Here is an 18459-nt window from a genome sequence, read left to right on the forward strand (position 1 = left end):
GAGGCAGAAAACCGAATACCTACAAAATCTCTGCAGTAATTCTGTGCTTCTTGCCCCCATAGAAAGGTTTCGTGTGGAAGACGATATTTGCACTGTAGCCTGTTTTGGAGCAGTTAATGTTGCATTCTCCTCCTAATTCCACCCAGGGCACTGTCAGGATAGACCTACAAAATCCAAGGTTCTCAGGTAAGACTGGCAGTTAGACAAGAAAGGAGGGGTGTGGCTTAAGAACAGCAAGGTTGCAGCTGATGAAAGCAGTCTACTTGCCTTCCATAGCCATTGGGGAATGTGAGGATGTAGTGCTCATCATACTCCAGACAAGAGACACAGCCTGTGGAGAGAAGAACAGCCTCTGCTAGACAGCATTCACAGGCCTGCCGTCTGCTTGATGGACTTCAGGGATGATGTGGTACATACCCACCCCTGCTCTGTCTCCAAATTCATGTTTACATGTAAATTATGACCCCGACCTTACTGTCAGGTCATTTTGCCTTGAGCGTCAGTACATGCTAGAATGCACATTATCACACACTTACCCTGACCTATGTTGTGCACCCCAATCGACATCCCAAGGAATTTTGATTTAGTCCAGATATGAGCATTGAATTGTATCTTCTTGTTAAAACACTCAGCGTAAAAGGCTGAAACTGAAAAAGAAAGTGTTTTCTATGAGGGATCTACAGACACTGCTCCAAACTGGCCCCACAGAGAAGCCTCCAATCATGTTAGGCGTGTGTGTGTCTTTCACCCTTTCCCCAAAGCAAGTACACTCAGAGCTGGGGGGCAGGACCCCCGCCCCAACACACACATATAGGGGTCAATCCAGAAGGTTTAATCTAAAATCTACAGGGTAATCTGTTCTGGTTGGCGAAGATGCTTACGCTCTCCCTCCCCCCAACTTGGGCCCCTCCAATATTCCACTCTTTTTTGTTGCTTGAGATAGATAGGGTTTCTCTATATATATATATTCTCTATATATAGCTCTGGCTATCCTGGAACTTGCTCTGTAGACCAGGCTGGCCTCAAATTCAGAGATCCACCCACCTCTGCCTCCTGAGTCCTGGGATTAAAGGTGTGTGCCACTACGTCCAGTTCATTATTTCCACTCTACACTGAACAAAGATGTTGAGGCTATGTATTCTCCCCACCACATCTGGAATACATTGTGCAAAAACTACAAATGGTCTCCAAGTTTGCCATGGGTAAGGTGAATTCAGAAACACTGAACGCTGGTTCCCAAACCCCTTCATTTTGTACAGATCCAATCAGTGATGCTGAGTCTTTGAGATTACAGTTTCCAGTTCAGGTAATAGGAGAAGGACAGCACTCAAGCGACAGGTCATTTGACCTGGCTGTTGTGCACTGGATGACAGGCTTTAGGACAGTTTAAGACTAAAGGTTGTAGGAAAAACCTGTAACTTACTGGGTGGATGATGGGAAACTTGCTCAGCCACAAATGTTACACTGTTCTTAGAAACCCAGGGTACCGGCCCTTCTGAAACAAGCTCCTGGAAGCAATGGTAACATCAATTAAAAAACTTTTCAGATAAAATAGGACAATGCAGAATCTAACAAGCAGCATATCTCTGGTCCTTCCTGGACACACACACATTTCCATTACGGCACTAACCCGCACTGCCAGTTAGGGATTTGTAGTTTCCCCAACTAGACTAAAATTTTAAAGGCTTCATGTGCCTTAATGTGAGACAGGCTATAAAAGCCAGGCCTGGCAATAAGAAATAGTACGAATTGTCTCTCTTTTTAGTAATGACTACACATTAATGTGTCTCCTGGAAATAGATACAGGAGTCTCATTTTCCACACGATTATTATGGGCCAGGCACTGTGGACTGAGGACTTTCCTTGTTCGTGCCTAGTAGCTCCATGGCCTACACTCTTTGTTGTTGGTCCCTGGAACAGTGAAATGGCTCAACAGACACATACCATGCAAGCCTGGAGACCTGAGTTCAATCTACAACACTCATGTGAAAATGGAGAGAATCCAGTTAGCTTCTACTTTCATATCTGCTGTGTCCCCTGCCCAATAAACAAACACATAAGCAGCAGAGCCCTGGTCTCAGTTCTAGGTACCTAGTCTTCTCTAGCTGGCCGTCCTCTTGTACAACTTCATCCAGACCATCCAAGTACCCTAAAATCTCTCTCCTTCAGGCTTCTCTAGCAAGCACCACACATTTCACTCTGAAAGTTCCCTTTGCAAACCCAACAGTCTCAATTCATCTTGGCTTACCCTTCCTTTGATAGGAAATTGACAACTGGAGCTGCTGACATCCAGGCACAAGCACCCATCAATCCCACCTTGCCAATGTCATTGGAACCAGCTCTTTTTTCTAGAACACTGATGATTTGCCTTAACACCAGTCCTTAGTCATGTTACTTTCACCCCCCACTACTTCAGAGAAAATGCTCATCAACAATGTTCTCTGTATGGTGAGCATCTGAGATCACTACCTTCACCATGATCTGATCCTGATAAAGGGAATCTTCAATTATTTCACACAGTGTGAAATAAATGAAAACCGTAACACAGGGCCACTGAGACGGGTGTCAGCTGCCAAGTCTGAGGACCTGAGTTTACTCCCTAAGACCCACATAGAGAGAACTGCCTCCTGAGAGCTGTCCTCCAAACACACACGTATTGACGGCACACACTCAACCACATTCACAGACAGACACGCACGCGCATGCACACTCATGCACACATGCACACACAGACTGAGACTGAGACTGAGACTCACCGTGTTCTCTTCAGTATCATTCGGCAATGTCCAGTGGCACTGGAAGATCTCACCCAAAATAGGATTGTACGGCTTTTTGGCTACTGATCCTCTCCTTCCTGCATGGAAGGCCGAGAGGTACCATTTCACAACCTGAACCATTCGATCCCTGGGATCCTTCTGGTCACTAATGCTGGAAAAGACAAGGACAAATGTGATGCTCTACTTTTTGGCAGGATGAACGCTGGTGTAGCATGACAAGCATGATCTACCTTGGGCCACATGGAACCTAAACTGTGGACGCCCATCCCAGTTTGACACCACATACAGAACTAATTCCTTCAATTTAGCGTGTGGTTAGAAGACTAGCAAATGTTTATATCCATGTAGTTAATCATCACCCAATTAGAACACAGAGCGCTTCCCTCATTCTCAGAGTCCCTGGCTCCCTCTGCACGCTCCATGCCCTCCCGAGTCAAACACTGATGCTAGTTTCTGGGGCCGAATCTGCTTTGCTTGTTCTAGGACCTCATGCAAGTGTTCTGCTTCACTGCCAGAGAGACTTCCTATATTCCAAACTACCAATTGCTAATTTAATCATCGCTTGGATTTTGAAAGAGGGTCTTAGTCTGTGGCCATACTGGCCTTGAATTTGAATTGATTCTCCTGCCTAGTTCTTTTAAGAGCTGGGATTACAGGTAGCTTGTGCCACCACACTCAGGTGGCTTAATTCTTTTATGGTCAAAAAACATTATGTGGTTATAAGCGCTTTTAATTGGTTCAGATATTCTATGGGCTTACTGATTTTCTTTTTTTTTAAATTTATTTTATATTTTATGTGTATTGGTATTTTGTTTGCATGTAGGTATGTGTACCACATGCATGCCTGGTGCCTGCAGGAGCCAGAGGAGGATGCTGGATCCTGTGGAACTGGAGCTACAGATGACTGTCAGCTACAGATGTCTGGGTTCTGGGAACCAAACCTGAGTCCTCTGGAAGAATAGCCGGAACTCTCGACCACTGAGCATCTCTCCAGCCCTCATGATTTCTTGGATTGACTCTGCAGTCAACTCTAGAGGGACTGACTGGCTGGCTTATTTCTCCCTGTGGTTATTCTTGTTTTGTTTGGTATTGGGGGTCATACTGGTGATCATGTGAGGGCTTCACACATGCCAGAGGGTCACCTCACTACTGGGCTATACTCCAGGCCTGCTGCACATATCTTGAAGCTTGATCAATTCATTCTTTCATCCTTACAATTGTCCATAGCTGTCTCTGGTTCTAGTTCTTACCCATTTCTTTGTTTGTTTTAAGACAGGATCTCACTCTTTAGCCCAACTGTTTACTATGTATGCTAGCTGGCCTCTAACTTACAGCAATGCTCCTGCCTCTACCTCCCAAATGCTGGGGCTACAGGACAGTTATCTTCTTCACTCCTTTGATACTAATACAGCCATAACAACTTTGCTGTGCTCAGTGTTTTACATGGTGTGGTGGTTTGAATGAGAAGGCCCCATCCCCCATGGGCTCATATGTTTGAATGCTTAGTGCCCAGTCACTGACTGTTTGGAAGGATTCGGAGGTGTGTCCTTGTTGGAGAAGGTATACCACTGCAGGTGGGCTTGGAACTTTCAAAAGCCCACACCAGGTCCAGTGTCTCTCTCTCTGCCTGCAGACTGGGATGTAAAGCCCTCAGCTACTTCTCCAGGACCATGTCTGCTCACCTGCCTGCCACCACACTCTCCACCATGACAACAACATAATAACCCTCTGAAACGTAAGCAAGCCACCAATTAAATCATCTGCAAGAGCTGCCTTGGTCACAGTGTCATGGTGTCTCTTCACAACAATAGAACAGTACCTAAGAAACATGGTAATTTCCCCCCTTGTTGGAAGGTGCTTATGAGTGTGTGTGATAAACACATGTGTGGTGCATATAGACGAGTGTGCAGGTATGTAAGCCCAGAACAGTCTTACAGGCCAGAGGAGACGTCAGGTGTCCTGCTCTATCACTCTCTGCCTCACCTGGAGACAGTCTCTAAGTAGACCAGGCTAGCAGCCAGCAAGCCTGTGTAGCCTTCTCTTCCCTGTCCCACAGCACTAGGGAGGGCTTGGGCAGGTATGAGCACGCCCTGCTTTACATGGGTGGGAGCCCTCCTCCCCACCACGCAATTCCCCGGCCCCCCAGAGCGGTACAGTATTGTTTTCCTTTTCATTGTTTGCATCCTAGAGATCAAAGCCAAAGCCTCACACCTGCTGGGTAAGCACTCCACCACTGAGCAGCACCTTCCACCCTGGCCTTTTACTTTTCACCAAGCAGTAAGGATTACTGTATTTCACGTCCCCCCTTCAGGGAGGCTAAGGACACATCCTGCTTTTTTAGACAGTCTGACAACAGCTGTCTCCTTGGAGAAGACGTGTTCCCCTACATTTAGTGGTTCTGACACTGACGGCTTTACCTGGGTTACCTTCTTCTCCCTGGCCCCCTGTCCCTGACTCATGATTTACTCTTTCTTCCTTTTTGGAGTTAATCATGCATGCATTTTAGTGTTCCATTTTACCTGATTTATAATGTTTTAGCTGTACTCTTAAAATTCTAAAGCGGCTCCTCTGAGGAAAACAAACTTTAAATTTCTGTAAATAAGCTGCTGTCGTCAAGCACCTGACCCCTGACAGCATTGCCAATGGCTCTCATCTGTCAATCATAGCCTAAGCTTCACACTGTTATAGATTTTTAAATACTTGCACTTTGAAAACTGGCTATATGGTTTTCTTACATCGCTCTCTCCCTTCTCCCTCTCCCCACCCGCCTCTGTGGTTAGCCAGTTCCATCTACTAGGAAACCTCAGTGTAGACGTGCATGTGGCTTCAGGAAAGCCTTGATTCTTCCAGAACAAGGGATGCAGTCAGAGAAAATTTGCCTGCTGCTAGTGAAAAGCATGGACTTTTGTCAGTCTCTCTCTGATGACTTCTTTCCCTGTGCACGCCGCAGCTCGGACTGCAGACTTTACATTACAGCTTATGATTCAGTCAGTAATTGGACTTTTAAACTTTTCCTTTCTTCAGGTTGTAACCAAGTACCTGCCAAATGAAAGGTCTGCTGAGCAAAATTAAATGAATTTCAAGTAAGTTCATAGCCTTGACCTTTTAAACTCCAGCTGCCTGCCTGTTAGCCAGCTTTAAAGCAGCTTCCCAGGTGACTGACTTGATGGTCCTACTCCTCCACCACATGACCTAAGCAGCACGCCCTCACGAGATTCAACTTCTACCCCAGATGCTTGAAAGGATGTGGAGGGTCCAGCTGTGCACCCAGACAGAAGGCTACCAAGCAGTAACATCTGTAAAGATTACAAACTACTGTGTTCAGCCAAGTAAGTACCTCACGAACAGGTCCGGATGTGCGAAAAAGTCGGCGTACATTTCTAAAAGAGATCGTCTCTCAAGAATAAACGTTGGAAGAACTACCTGTAAAACATACGTTTGACTCCTGAGGATCAAATCCTATGAGAAAGAGATTTCTGCACTGCAGAAAGACACTCATCCATCCCATCACACCCACCACAGGTCCCCAGGCATGCGTTACCGAACCCCTTTCCCAAGATGCCCTGGTTCAGAATACCCAGGACCCTGCCCATTAGATGCGGAACCCCAGGGGGTTCTCAACAAGTCTATGTGCTTCCTCTGTGCATGTCTCTGCCGTCCCTAAGCGTGACAACAGCACTTAGAGCCTAGTTGGACTGTGACAAACATCACACAGGATTCAAGAGTGCTGGGATCCAGTGAGGAAAGCATGCTCTGGGAACTAGGAGGAAGGTAGAGCTAAGAAACAATTCACCACGTGCTTCTTAGAGGACAGCGAGGCAGTAGTAAGACAGAGTGACACAGAAGAACACACTGGGGGACAACAGCCCTGCCCCCAGACACAGCAGACAGAAACACAAAACCAGAGTATGACAGGTACTAGCCAGGAAATTAGTATGGATCCTACCAGATGCCAATGTTTTAATTTTTAATAAATATTTTCATGCCAGAATCTAAATATGGTTCAGAATCTAAGTATTACAGGGTTGGCGAAGATTTTTCACTTGCTACAAATCAATCTCAATTCTTAATGCATACAGCCCATCCACCACTGTCTCTGAAAACTAAGATGTTTGTTTTGTTAGTTTAGTTTCCTTTAGTCATCTGCATACAGTGAAACAGGAGACAAGCAAAACCCACGCTGGATGACTATGCTCATTCTGTGAACACCCACCCACCCACCCTGTGTAACCATGTAACCTGGAAGACTTGAAGAGAAGGCCAGATTTGCTGCCTACCTTTGTAAGGTCCATTCCAAGCCTAACTTGTGATAAGAGGTGCATGATAACGCTCTTGTGCTCCTCCACTGACCCCGCCTCCCCATCATCATCTCTATCGTCATGGGAATCAAACAGATCTACAACAGAACAGATCGTCGTCGTCTTAGCTGGTTTTAGATCGGCTGACGGTCCTCACCAGTAACGCAAACATTTCTAGGAAAAGGAAGTTCTCAGAGGACGCTCACCAGCATCACTTGTGCCATTGGACATGGAGGAATTCAACGATTCTGTGGTGTCTGGGCGCTTTAGGCTATTTCCAGAGCTGCTGTGTGTCAAGACTGAGGCAGATCCTGAAGAACTGAATTTAAAAAAAAAAGTAAACAGATCAGCTTTTATAGCTAAAGAAAGCAACAACAGGGAAGGAAACGATGATCACAAGTTACTTGAAACCAATACAGAGGCAGACGGCAGAAACAGCCAGACTCCTCCTATAGCAGCCACCTGCGTGCCACACTGAGGTCTGAGCTTTGTGCACAGGATGTGTTCAACCAAGCCCAGCTGAAGGCCATGATCAAGTCAGTGAGATTTCTGCCTCTGCATCCATATGTGAAACTTGGATTCACGTTCTCACTTCTTTGTGCACATGGAGATGTGCCAGTCACTGGCAATTTCTTCAAAAATGGCAACAGTCCAGCTGGAGCTGTGGATCATACCTATGACCTTCATCATTTGGGATGTTTGAGTTTGAAGCCAGCCTGAGTTACAGAGTGAGACTCTTTGGGGAAAAAAATCAAAATGGCAACATAATCCATCCTTTGTCTTGGGTCTTTATTTTCTGAGATCCTTGAGATAGTCCATAGAAGATTAACATTTTTCTCATTATTTAAAAAGTAAATTTGAATTAACAACTTTTTAAAGTATATTATGTTTAAAAATAAATTTATGGCAACTGACTTTATGAGCAGGCTTAAGAAGGTCTAAAAAGAGCCTCCACTAAAAATTATCAAAATCTACCCACGAATTCATATATAAATTAAATACCCAGCCGGGCATGGTGGCACACACCTTTAATCCATGTACTTGGGAGGCAGAAGCAAGCCATTCTCTGAGTTCAAGGTCAGGACTACATAGTAAGAACGTGTCTCAAAAAACAAATAATCGTAAGGGCAAGCAATTACGTAAAGTATAAAAATATAGACCAAATTTCTCACAATGCAGACACTTAAAAATGCTACAGAATAACCAGTCTTTTTACAAATCTTTGTGAACACTTAGTTTACCCTGTTGTCTTTTTTGATCTTTAAAAAAATTAATGAACTGTTTCACAGAAGAACTAAGCACGGGCAGAGTGCCCAACCCCCACCCCTGCACACGGCACACGGCCTCCCTCCAGGACCCAGCACTAGAGCAGTATGCTCGTTCCAACTGCTGAGTCTACAGGACCAGCCCCAGCCCCAGCCCCAGCACACGGGTCAGGCTTCACCTCTACTGCTCTACACCTTCTGGGTTTGTAAGACCAATGAAGAATGACATGTACAGAATACTTTCACCTAAAAATCCTCCGGGCTCTGTTTGGATTAATATATTAGAAGTTTAGAATAGGGTACGCATGTATCCTAGTGTAATTATAGTTGCCTAGGTTGCCTTGTGTGCGTATCTATTTAGCATACATCCTTAGGTAATTACTTACTGACTCTCTGATTTAAACTTAGTATACATCGTAGGGGCCTATAAAAGTGTATATCTCACTGCTTTAAGAAGCAATGTAATGAATGTAAGGCCCAGGTGAGAAATCAAATTATTTTTACATGGAAGAACTGCATGAGAATTCTTGTCAAAATATGTGGTTCTATAACAGACCATCAAAACAGAATCAAGCTTTTAAGCCAACTCAATTGTATATAAATTTATATCAGATTTTTACCGAATCATTCTTCAAACCTCAACTCCTATAAAAACATGAGTTTTATTTTGATAAAATTCCAAAGGCCTGTGATTTATGCTGTGCCTTTTCTCTTTACCAATGGTTGCAGCAGACTGGTTTGGGCACGTGCAACAGCCTCAAGATAGAAACCAACAAAAGCATGGGATAAGTTTCCAGCCTTCCACAGCCCAGCTCATTCAGAACAAAAAGGGGTCATACACAACATTTAGCTTGTACTTTCAAGATAAGGAAGGTTTTAAGGTTCTAAAATTAATTAGCATAATTTATGAAGCATTTATAACAACCCTCCCAGAGAAGCATGATCATTCTGAGAACACAGAGATGCACCAGAGATCAATGAAGACCTGATGTCCTACGGCGGCAAAGCAGAGAGGTTATTTTAAATGCACATCTGGGACAAGCTCATTCCAACACGCACTCTCACCTGATGTACAGACATGAAACCACACTGGCTAGTTATGCAATCTGTAAGTTAGGGAGTTCTGAAGTGTGTAACAGTTACACAGTCCCTAAGGAGCTGAGAACAATGATGAAAGGGCACAGACTCTGGAACTCTCTCCCATCAGAGAGACACAGGGAAACGCGTAAGTAAGGGCAAGAACTTGACCTGAGTTAGAAAACTGAAGGCAGCAGCTAGTGACAGACGTCTCAGCTCAAAGTCCAGATGGCAGGCAACAGAGAACGTGAATACACTGTTCAAATAGGGCTGGATTATGAGACAATGTGCAACGCTAGCCAACACATCCAGTTGAGAGTATTTAAAGCCTCGTTACAAACAAACAGAAAACCAGTAAGTAAAAAGCAACAACAAAAAGAACCTAGTTTGGCCAAAAGTATCTACGTTCTCCATGAGTTTGAGACCCAAACTGAGACGATCCAAGTAGAGTCTAAGATTGAGGGAGGAGAGGAACTCGGAAGGCCAGACTGAACACGGTGCTTCATTTGGGTCATTTCAAAGGGTAAGTTCATGAACTGTGCACTGGAGGCAGGAGACAGAGAAAAGAGAGGGGAACCAGAAGGAGGGAAGAGGGAGAGGGGCCAGAACAGTGCAGATGGTTTTACAGACATACCTAGGATGAGTTAATAATAAACATGTCAAGAGTAATCTTTAAACTAGACCAGAGACTTTGGATGATGTTGTAAGGAGTTCATCATGTGAGCCAGCCCTGAGAAAGCGACCTTGGAGAGCTAGCCCCACTCACCTGCCACTCGGAGGCATGCGCTTGGGAGAGATGCCCTCTCCTGCCCACCCATCAACATCTAAGGCAGGTGGGAGAGTTGACCCTGCCATAACAAGAGTTCCGAGTGGGAGAGCCTTCCTGCCCCTCAACAGCTGCAGCACTCGGGAGAGCAGGCCCTGCACCTCTCCAGGGCAGCACAATGGAGCCAACCCTGTCAGCGAAGGTGTGGGCGAATCAGCCCCGAAGTTATGAGTATGAGAGAGCTGTCACCATTTCTCATCTGTCCCATGGTGGCATGGTTTGGGGAGAGATTCACCTCCCCCCCCCATCACATCTGAGGCAGATGGGTAAGAACAGAACGGGAGAGCTGTCTCTGACCCCTACCAGCTACAACACTCAGGAGAGCAGACCCTGCATCTTGCCTGGGCAACACAATAGAGCTGACCCTGTTGGCACACATGTGGGTGAGCCAGCCCCCTTCACCTATCTGTCCTATGATGGCATTAGTGGGGGGGGGGGAGTTGCCTTCCTTCCCACCTCCCCACCCCTCACCCCATCAATGCCTGAGGCAGATAGGAGAACTGGCCCTGAGGTCACAAGAGCAGGAAGGGTTGCTGCTGCCCACCTGCCCATCACCTGCAACACTCGGGAGAGCAGGCCCTGCCCCTCACCTGGGTAACACAATAGAGCCAACCTTGTTGGTGGAGGTGCGGGTGAGCCAGCCCTAAAGCTGTGAGCATGGGGGAGCTGTCCCCACTACTCATCTGTCATGTGGCAGTGTGGGAGGGTGAGAAATGCCCCCCCTTACCCCCTGCAACAGACCAGAGAGCTGCCCCTGCCCCTTACTAGCTGCAGCACTCAGGAAACAGGCCCTGCCCCCTCCCCCAGCTAGGCAGCACAGCAGAGCTGCCTAGTGGTTGGAGGTGAGGGCGACCCAGCCCCAATGCTATGAGCAAAGGAGAGCTGTAGCATGAATCTTAAAAGGTCTTATTAATAAAAACAAACCCGGAGGCAGGTATTGGGGTGAACGCTGAAAGATCAGAGGCACAGAACCTTGTCAATTCCTCAGCTGATCTCATTTCCTCAAACTGGAAGCCTCCAAGTCCTCATCCAGAATGAATCTCAGCTGAACTGCTGCTCAAAAGCCTAAAAACTTAACCAGGCTCTAGTTCCTGGTCCTCAGGCCTTAAATACCTTTCTGCTTCCTGCTATCACTTCCTGGGATTAAAGGCGTGAGTCACCAAGCCTGGTTGTTCCCAGTGTGGCCTTGAACTCACAGAGATCTGGATGGAACTCTGACTTTAGAATGCTAGGATTAAAGGTGTGTGTGCCATTATTTCCTGGCCTCTAGGTCTATGTAGCTACTGTTCTGTCCTCTGAGCCCAGATAAGTTTATTAAGGTGCACCATATACTGGGGACACAATACCACCACAGAGAGCTGTCCCCATTACTCAGACATGTGGTAGCATGGGCAGAGGAGAGATACCCTACTCCCCACCTCCCACCCATCAACTCCTGGGACAGGTGGAGGAGCTGGCCCTGGGGTCATAAGAATGGGAGGGCTGTCTGTACCCCTTGCCAGCTGCAGCACTCAGGAGAGTGGCCCCTGTACCTCCCCTGGGCAACACAATAGAGCTGGCCCTGATGGTGCAGGTGTGGGAGAGCCGACCCTGAGGGCATGAAAGCAGGAGAACTGGTCCCACCCCTTGCTCATTGCTGCAAGAGCTGAATTAGCCTGGGCAATGCTGGAGAGCTCATCCTGGTGGTGAGGTCAAGGGAGAAGTGACTGGTGGACCAACCCTGCAGCTGCCCAGGCCAGAATCAGGGTTATGACTTGGCCCGCCCCAACATCCACCCCATCAATGATCTGCTGGAGCACGTGAAGGGACCTGACCTGCAGACCCAAAGCTGCAGGTCTCCACAACACAGGGCAACAACAGGATATCCAAGAAGAGTCCTGGTGAGGGCTCAGTATCCATAGTGTAGTAGAAACCAGAGGCCTTGAACCAGACCAATGACTCTTTACAATGAACACTTGCAAGTAACGATATATGGACAAAAGGGTTTACATGACTCACTGTGCCTGCCACACTACAGCTTCCATGATAAGAGTTTTAATTTCCCCCCTTTTTTTCTCTCTTTTTTTTCTCTTAAATTTTGTTTTATTGGGGGGGAGGTGCAGGGCTGGAGGGTGGATTTAAAGGGACAGGGAAATGAATGAGACAGAGATACATGATGTAAAAGAGGCATAGAAAAAGCCAGGCGGTGGTGGCACACGCCTTTAATCCCAGCACTCGGGAGGCAGAGCCAGGTGGATCTCTATGAGTTCGAGGCTAGCCTGGTCTACAGAGTGAGTTCCAAGAAAGGTGCAAAGCTACACAGAGAAACCCTGTCTCGAAAAAAACAAAAACAAAAACAAAACAAAACAAAAAAACTCAGAAAGAGCATAAATAAATGACTTAATGGTCCAACTCAAGAATGTAGAAAAACAAGAACAAACTAAACCCAAATCCAGGCAAGAAATAATAAGAAATCAGAACAGAAATGAAGAAAACAATGCAAAGAATCAACAAATCTCAAAGCTGGTTCTTCAGGAAGACAAACAAGATTCACAGACCATTGCCCAAATGATGACCCAAATGATCAAAACCAGAGGCTACCAGAGAAACCTGAGACACTGAAACTGCTGGAAGAAAACACAGCACCCTGCAAGGCACAGAGAACCAAAGGCCTTTCTTTCTTTCTTTCTTTCTTTCTTTTTTTTTTTTTTTTTGTTTTGTTTTGTTTTGTTTTTCGAGACAGGGTTTCTCTGTGTAGCTTTGAGCCTTTCCTGGAACTCACTCTGTAGACCAGGCTGGCCTCAAACTCACAGAGATCCACCTGGCTCTGCCTCCCCAGTGCTGGGATTAAAGGCGTGCGCCACCAACGCCCGGCTGCAAAGACTTTTCTAAACAAGACTCGATTTGCCCAGGAATCAAGGCCAACAACTGAAAAGTAGGACCTCATAAAACTAAAAAAGCTGTACAGCAAAGGAAGATGAAAGCCATATATATACACACACACATATATGTAACTATACATATAGTATGTATATAACAGTATTGAAGAAAAAGGTCATGAACTTGAGAGGGAGAAATGAGGTAAAAACAGTAAACATATGAAAAAATTTAAAAGCTAAGAGGGTAGGGATCAGAAGAGACAAAGAACAAGAGAAAAAGGGAAAGAAGAGAACCCAACTCTTCTTGTTCTTCTGGCCTTCGCCCCTTCCTCCCCTAACTCACACTCCAGGTATTCATCTAGACCACATATAATTTACTTTTCCTCAAATTTAAAAGTCAAATTTCCCCTAATGAACTTCACAGGCCAACAGCTGTTTTCTTGACAACTGTTGGTTTTAAGTCATTATTACAGATGAATGCCAGTTTTTATTTATTTAAAAAACATTTTTTTATTCATTTTACATACCAACCACAGATCCCCCTCTCATTCCTCTTCCCGCTCCCTCACCAGTATTCCCCACCCTAACCCCCCCATGCCCTCCTCCAAAAGGGTAAGGCCTCCCATGGGGAGTCAGCAAAGCCTGCCCGGTACATTCAGTAGAGGCAGGACCAAGTCCCTCGGCCCTGCATCAAGGGTGAGCAAGGCGTCCGACCATAGGTAATGGACTCCAGAAAGCCAGTCAAGCACCAGGGATAGATCCTGATCCCACTGCCAAACAGACTAAGCTCCATAACGGTCTCCCGTATGCAGAGTGAATGCCAGTTCTTAATTCATGTGCATACTTCAACAACAAAATAAAACACAGCCCTATGCACATTTCTCACTGAAAGAAAGAACTTTCAATGACTAAGGCTCATATGCTGCTTGCAATCCACATATAATCAGTTCCAAATTTATCCTGCCACACAAAGCAAAACCCAACCTACAGCAACTGTACTAACTTCCAAGAAAGCAGGAAAATCAGGAAGAAATGCCCAGCAAAAATAAAGCTAACTACGCCTCTGACAAGCAGAAGTAACGCGAAAGCAAACAGTAGGCGTCTTCTGTGAGAGCAGTCATGCTAAGCACAGCACCTCTGACTTACGTTGTTCTCAGTTAGACATTCACAATGACTCCTCCACACTGAACTTATTCTTATGCCCATTTTACCAATGAGGAAACTGAGGATTACACAGGATAAGTAAGTTGACTAAGGTCACCCAACAAAACACATTCAGAATGCAATGTATCTGAGATTCTAGAATTCAAACATCTGAACCATAGCAACCTACCTGTAGAGAGGTTGATAAGCCTAAGAGGCAGCTGAAAGCTTTTTCTGTACAATGTTATGTAGTTAGCTTTCAATTAATAGAGTAAAATAAGTCAAACATTTTCTACTGAGGAAAAACCTATCAGAGGGTCTGCCAACTTTCCCGCTCAGTATCTCAACTCCAGCACTCCATTCCATCCCCAGGAACCCCCATAGGGCAGGGCCCCTGAGCTTCTTATTCTACTACCAGGCTTTGTCTTCTCTTTCTACACCACCCCTGGGGGGGATATTTTATTTGTGCTGAAATGTAGTCATATTTTATTTGTATGTTCATAAATAAAGTTTGCCTGGAGATCAGAGGAAATAGCAAGCCAGTAAACACAAAAGTCAGGCAGTGGTAGCACACGCCCTTAATTCCAATCACTTGGCAGGCAGGGTCTCTGTGTGTTCAAGGCCACACTGGGAACAGAGCCAAGGGTGGTGACACACACCTTTAATCCCAATACCAACCATAGAGACCTGGAGGTCTGTATAGACAGGCAGTGACAAGGAAGTGAGGTAGCTGGGCTAAGATAGCCAATGAGAGGGCAGAACAGCAAGGCAATAAAAGCCTGGGTAGACAGGAAGTCTTGGCACTTTGGAGGTTACAGAGCTGGTAAGGTAAGGTGGTTGGCGGCTCTCACTGTTTCCCTGATCTCTAAGGCTTTCACCCCTATATTTAGCCCCGTGTTCTTTATTTAATAAGACCGCTTAGAAATTCAGCTACACACCCCCAACACTACACAATCTGGGGCACTATCCACAAAATACAGACCTGGCCAGCAACTGCCAACACTCATAGGACGAGGTTGCAAATTCCTAAAAGTCTAACAAATAACACAGTATGCCTTGCACTTCAGTCACACCCAACTGCTCACAAACAAATCAAGCACTCTTACAGTCTTGCCTTTTGGGGGGCCATAAAAGATGTAATAACAGCTTTATTTGTAACAACTAAAATCCGTTAACAGCTGGGCAGCCTATCAATAAATAAACAACCTAGTGCAGTATACAGTCCTACAACAGAGAAAGGCCCAGCAATGAAAAGGGTTGAGCTAGTGTCATATTAATACAGGGCTAACACGAGGGAACTTCAAGACAAAATAAACGCTGTGTAAGAGGAGGCGGAAGTGCTCCCTCTGCCCACTAACACAGCATTCTTTTGGTCCTTTTTGTCACTGTCACACTTCCTGCCCCAACCCAGTGCTGGGTCTAATGCACACCAGGCAAGCACTTAACCACCAACCTGTATCTCAGCCCACAACCCTCTTGAGAAAGAAAAAGAAGTATCTCGTGACAGAAGAGATCAGGGGTTGCTTGTGGATAAGAAGGTAAGTGGTGGGAGAAAGGGCAAAGGGACACACAGAACTTGGAAATGGTTGTGCTTGTGAGATTGTGTTCATGGTTTGAAGTACACAAAAGTTCATGCAACCATATCAATGATGCCTCCACAAAATAAGAAAAAGGGAAAAACCAACCAACCAACCAAACAGAAACAGATGAGCAGACAGGATGCCATGTACAAAGCAGGGTTTCTAACTACTGCTTTTTTTTTTTTTTTTTTTTTTTTTTTTTGGTTTTTCGAGACAGGGTTTCTCTGTGTAGCTTTGCGCCTTTCCTGGAACTCACTTGGTAGCCCAGGCTGGCCTCGAACTCTACTACTGCTTCTTAAAATGAAAATGAACACTTTCACTTTTATTCCCAGCTTTCTCCAACCTGACCCTGCCACTGAGAAAACTGGTCTCTGCTGGAGCTTCTTACCTTTCCCTGCATTTCTTTGTGGCCTTTACACAGTAACAATTCCTATGCACTGTGGCTGTGACTCAGTAGTCAAGCAAATGCTTCCCACCCACAAAGCCCAGGGTTCAATTTCCAGCACCAGACAACAGCAACAAACCCCAAACAAAACAAGAACTAAACTGTGAACAGTAAGAAAGTGCTTGCTTCTGCTTACATAACTATTTGTTTTAAAACCAACTACTTCCCGCCCCCCCCCCAAGTAGTTATAGGTTTCTTATATATTTTTCTAGTGTTTAAGTATAAACAAAGTATTTTTCCCTCTCTACACAAAAGGTAGTAAACTAAACACAGCTCTGCACCTTATTTTTTTCAGTTAGGTACACTATGAAGGTTCTACAATTTATTAACATGTTACCTTTTTTTGAGACTGGGTCTCACTACATAGCCCTGGCTAGTCTGGGGCTCACTATGTAGACCAGGCTGGCTTTGAATCCCGAGAGATTTGCCTGTCTGCTTTATTGGTGCTGGGATCAAAATGTGCACCACCACACTCAGAAGAACAGGCTACTTTTCAAAGGCTGCCGAGAATCTCACTAAGTAGGCACCATTATTGTTATGCACAGTCATATTATTATCACTCTCAGTAGCCTCCTAAAGGCAGACTGTTTCAAGTATTCCAAACCACACCGAAATCAGCAGCACTGCAAGCACATTTCACAGATGTAGGTTAGCTACAGGGTCAAAGTCCACAAGTGGAATTGCTGGGTAAAGACAGCACTTGTAATCTTGATAAAGATTACCCTCACCCTCATGCAATCTGTTCCACGTCTTCTCTGCTAGAATGAACACAGCCCCTCCTCCCCAGCAGGGCTGGTGTACACCATCTGAATTTGTGCCTATCTATAATTAAGAAATAGAGGCTGGGGAGGTGGTTTAGAAGTTCAGAGGTTCTGAGTTCAATTCCCAGCAACCAATTCCTCACAACCACCTGTAATGAGATCTGGTGCCCTCTTCTGGTGTGCAGGCAAACATGCAGGCAGAACACTGTATACATAATAAATAAATACATCTTTAAAAAAAAATAGAACCTCAATATACTCTCAATGGACAATTATTAAGAAGCTGTCAGCTATTTTGCATGTTAAATGTGTATTTATCTATGTATCTTTTATTCATGTCCACTGCCCATTTTTCTCCTATGTTAAGTCTTAGTCCACAGGAAATGCAAATATTTCTATCAGTTTGTCATCATCTTTTCAAAAGTTTATGCTGTTCTTTCTTTAGTTAGAGCTTACCGCCTATCTTCAGCTGAAGGTTCTGGTCTTCGCTGGTGTAGCTGAGCTCATGTTTCTTCTATATCTCTAGACTGCATTCCACCAGGGTAATGATGTCACTCGGGGGTACTGTTTCAGATTCCCTATGACACTGTAAATATCCTCTCCAAAACAAAGCCAATCACCACCAGTGATTCCTGTCTGCTGTATGCTCCACAGCACTGCTAATGTAGTAACTGAAGATGATGGCCACTTTGTCCATGTCATGATCTGACTTGCAGAGCCTATCCATTAATGCTGCAAATTCCATCACACACTTAAGACACTCTGGGCCATGGTGACTGCAGGCTCCTGTCCCCAGGGCTTCTAAACACCAACAGGAAAGGAAACAGTGCTGCTGACTGCTTCCAGAGTTGCTTGCCAATTTGCTAGACACAGAATCCCCCTGTGAGGAGAGCCAATCCACCTCCACACCTTTCTAACAGGGTTCCATCTGTCCACTCCTAACTCTTCTCAGGACAATTTCCATTCTCTCTACTTAACCTTAGAATCACATTCTCTCTCTCCTCTGGAAACCCTCTCCTAGCTCAAGACTGCAAAATGTCCCCAGGTTTTCCATGTGTAACCTTACTGCATGCTATCTTAGAATTATCTGTGTATGTGCATGTGGTTGTGTGATCTTATGTATCCCACATGTATGCATGACCTGGTTGAGCAGAAGAAGGTACTGGATTCCCTGGAATGGAAGTTACAGGCAGATATAAGCTGTCATGTGGGTGAGGGAAATCAAACCTGGGTTCTCTGGAAGAGCAGCCAGTGCTCTTAACACCCAAGCTCTCTCCAGCCTTGTTCTTAAATTCTTACATTGAAACCCGAATTGCCAATGTGGCAGTATTAAGAGGTACAGCCTTTGAGTAGCTAGCAATCAGGTCATGAGGTAATAACCTGTACATGGGATTAAAGGCCCCACAGAGTTGCCTTGTCTTCTACCATA

The 18459-nt window shown here is 45.3% G+C and overlaps 1 protein-coding gene across 21 annotated transcripts in view; it reads right to left on the minus strand.

The window, feature by feature from the left end:
• The window catches only part of Osbpl9 (oxysterol binding protein like 9), a 140195-nt gene that overhangs the window by 3576 nt on the left and 118160 nt on the right, over positions 1-18459 (minus strand). For all 21 annotated transcript variants that reach the window (XM_006977751.4, XM_015996484.3, XM_015996485.3 and 18 more), the window contains 8 exons: positions 7282-7394; positions 7055-7173; positions 6115-6200; positions 2757-2928; positions 1424-1508; positions 537-647; positions 268-331; positions 24-164 (listed from right to left, as the gene is read on the minus strand). In XM_006977751.4, coding sequence (XP_006977813.2) covers positions 24-164; positions 268-331; positions 537-647; positions 1424-1508; positions 2757-2928; positions 6115-6200; positions 7055-7173; positions 7282-7394 — 891 coding nt within the window. The remainder of the gene's footprint in view (positions 1-23; positions 165-267; positions 332-536; positions 648-1423; positions 1509-2756; positions 2929-6114; positions 6201-7054; positions 7174-7281; positions 7395-18459) is intronic.

The sequence above is a fragment of the Peromyscus maniculatus genome, chromosome 2, assembly GCF_049852395.1.
Source record: "Peromyscus maniculatus bairdii isolate BWxNUB_F1_BW_parent chromosome 2, HU_Pman_BW_mat_3.1, whole genome shotgun sequence".
In the NCBI taxonomy this organism is placed as follows: domain Eukaryota; kingdom Metazoa; phylum Chordata; class Mammalia; order Rodentia; family Cricetidae; genus Peromyscus; species Peromyscus maniculatus.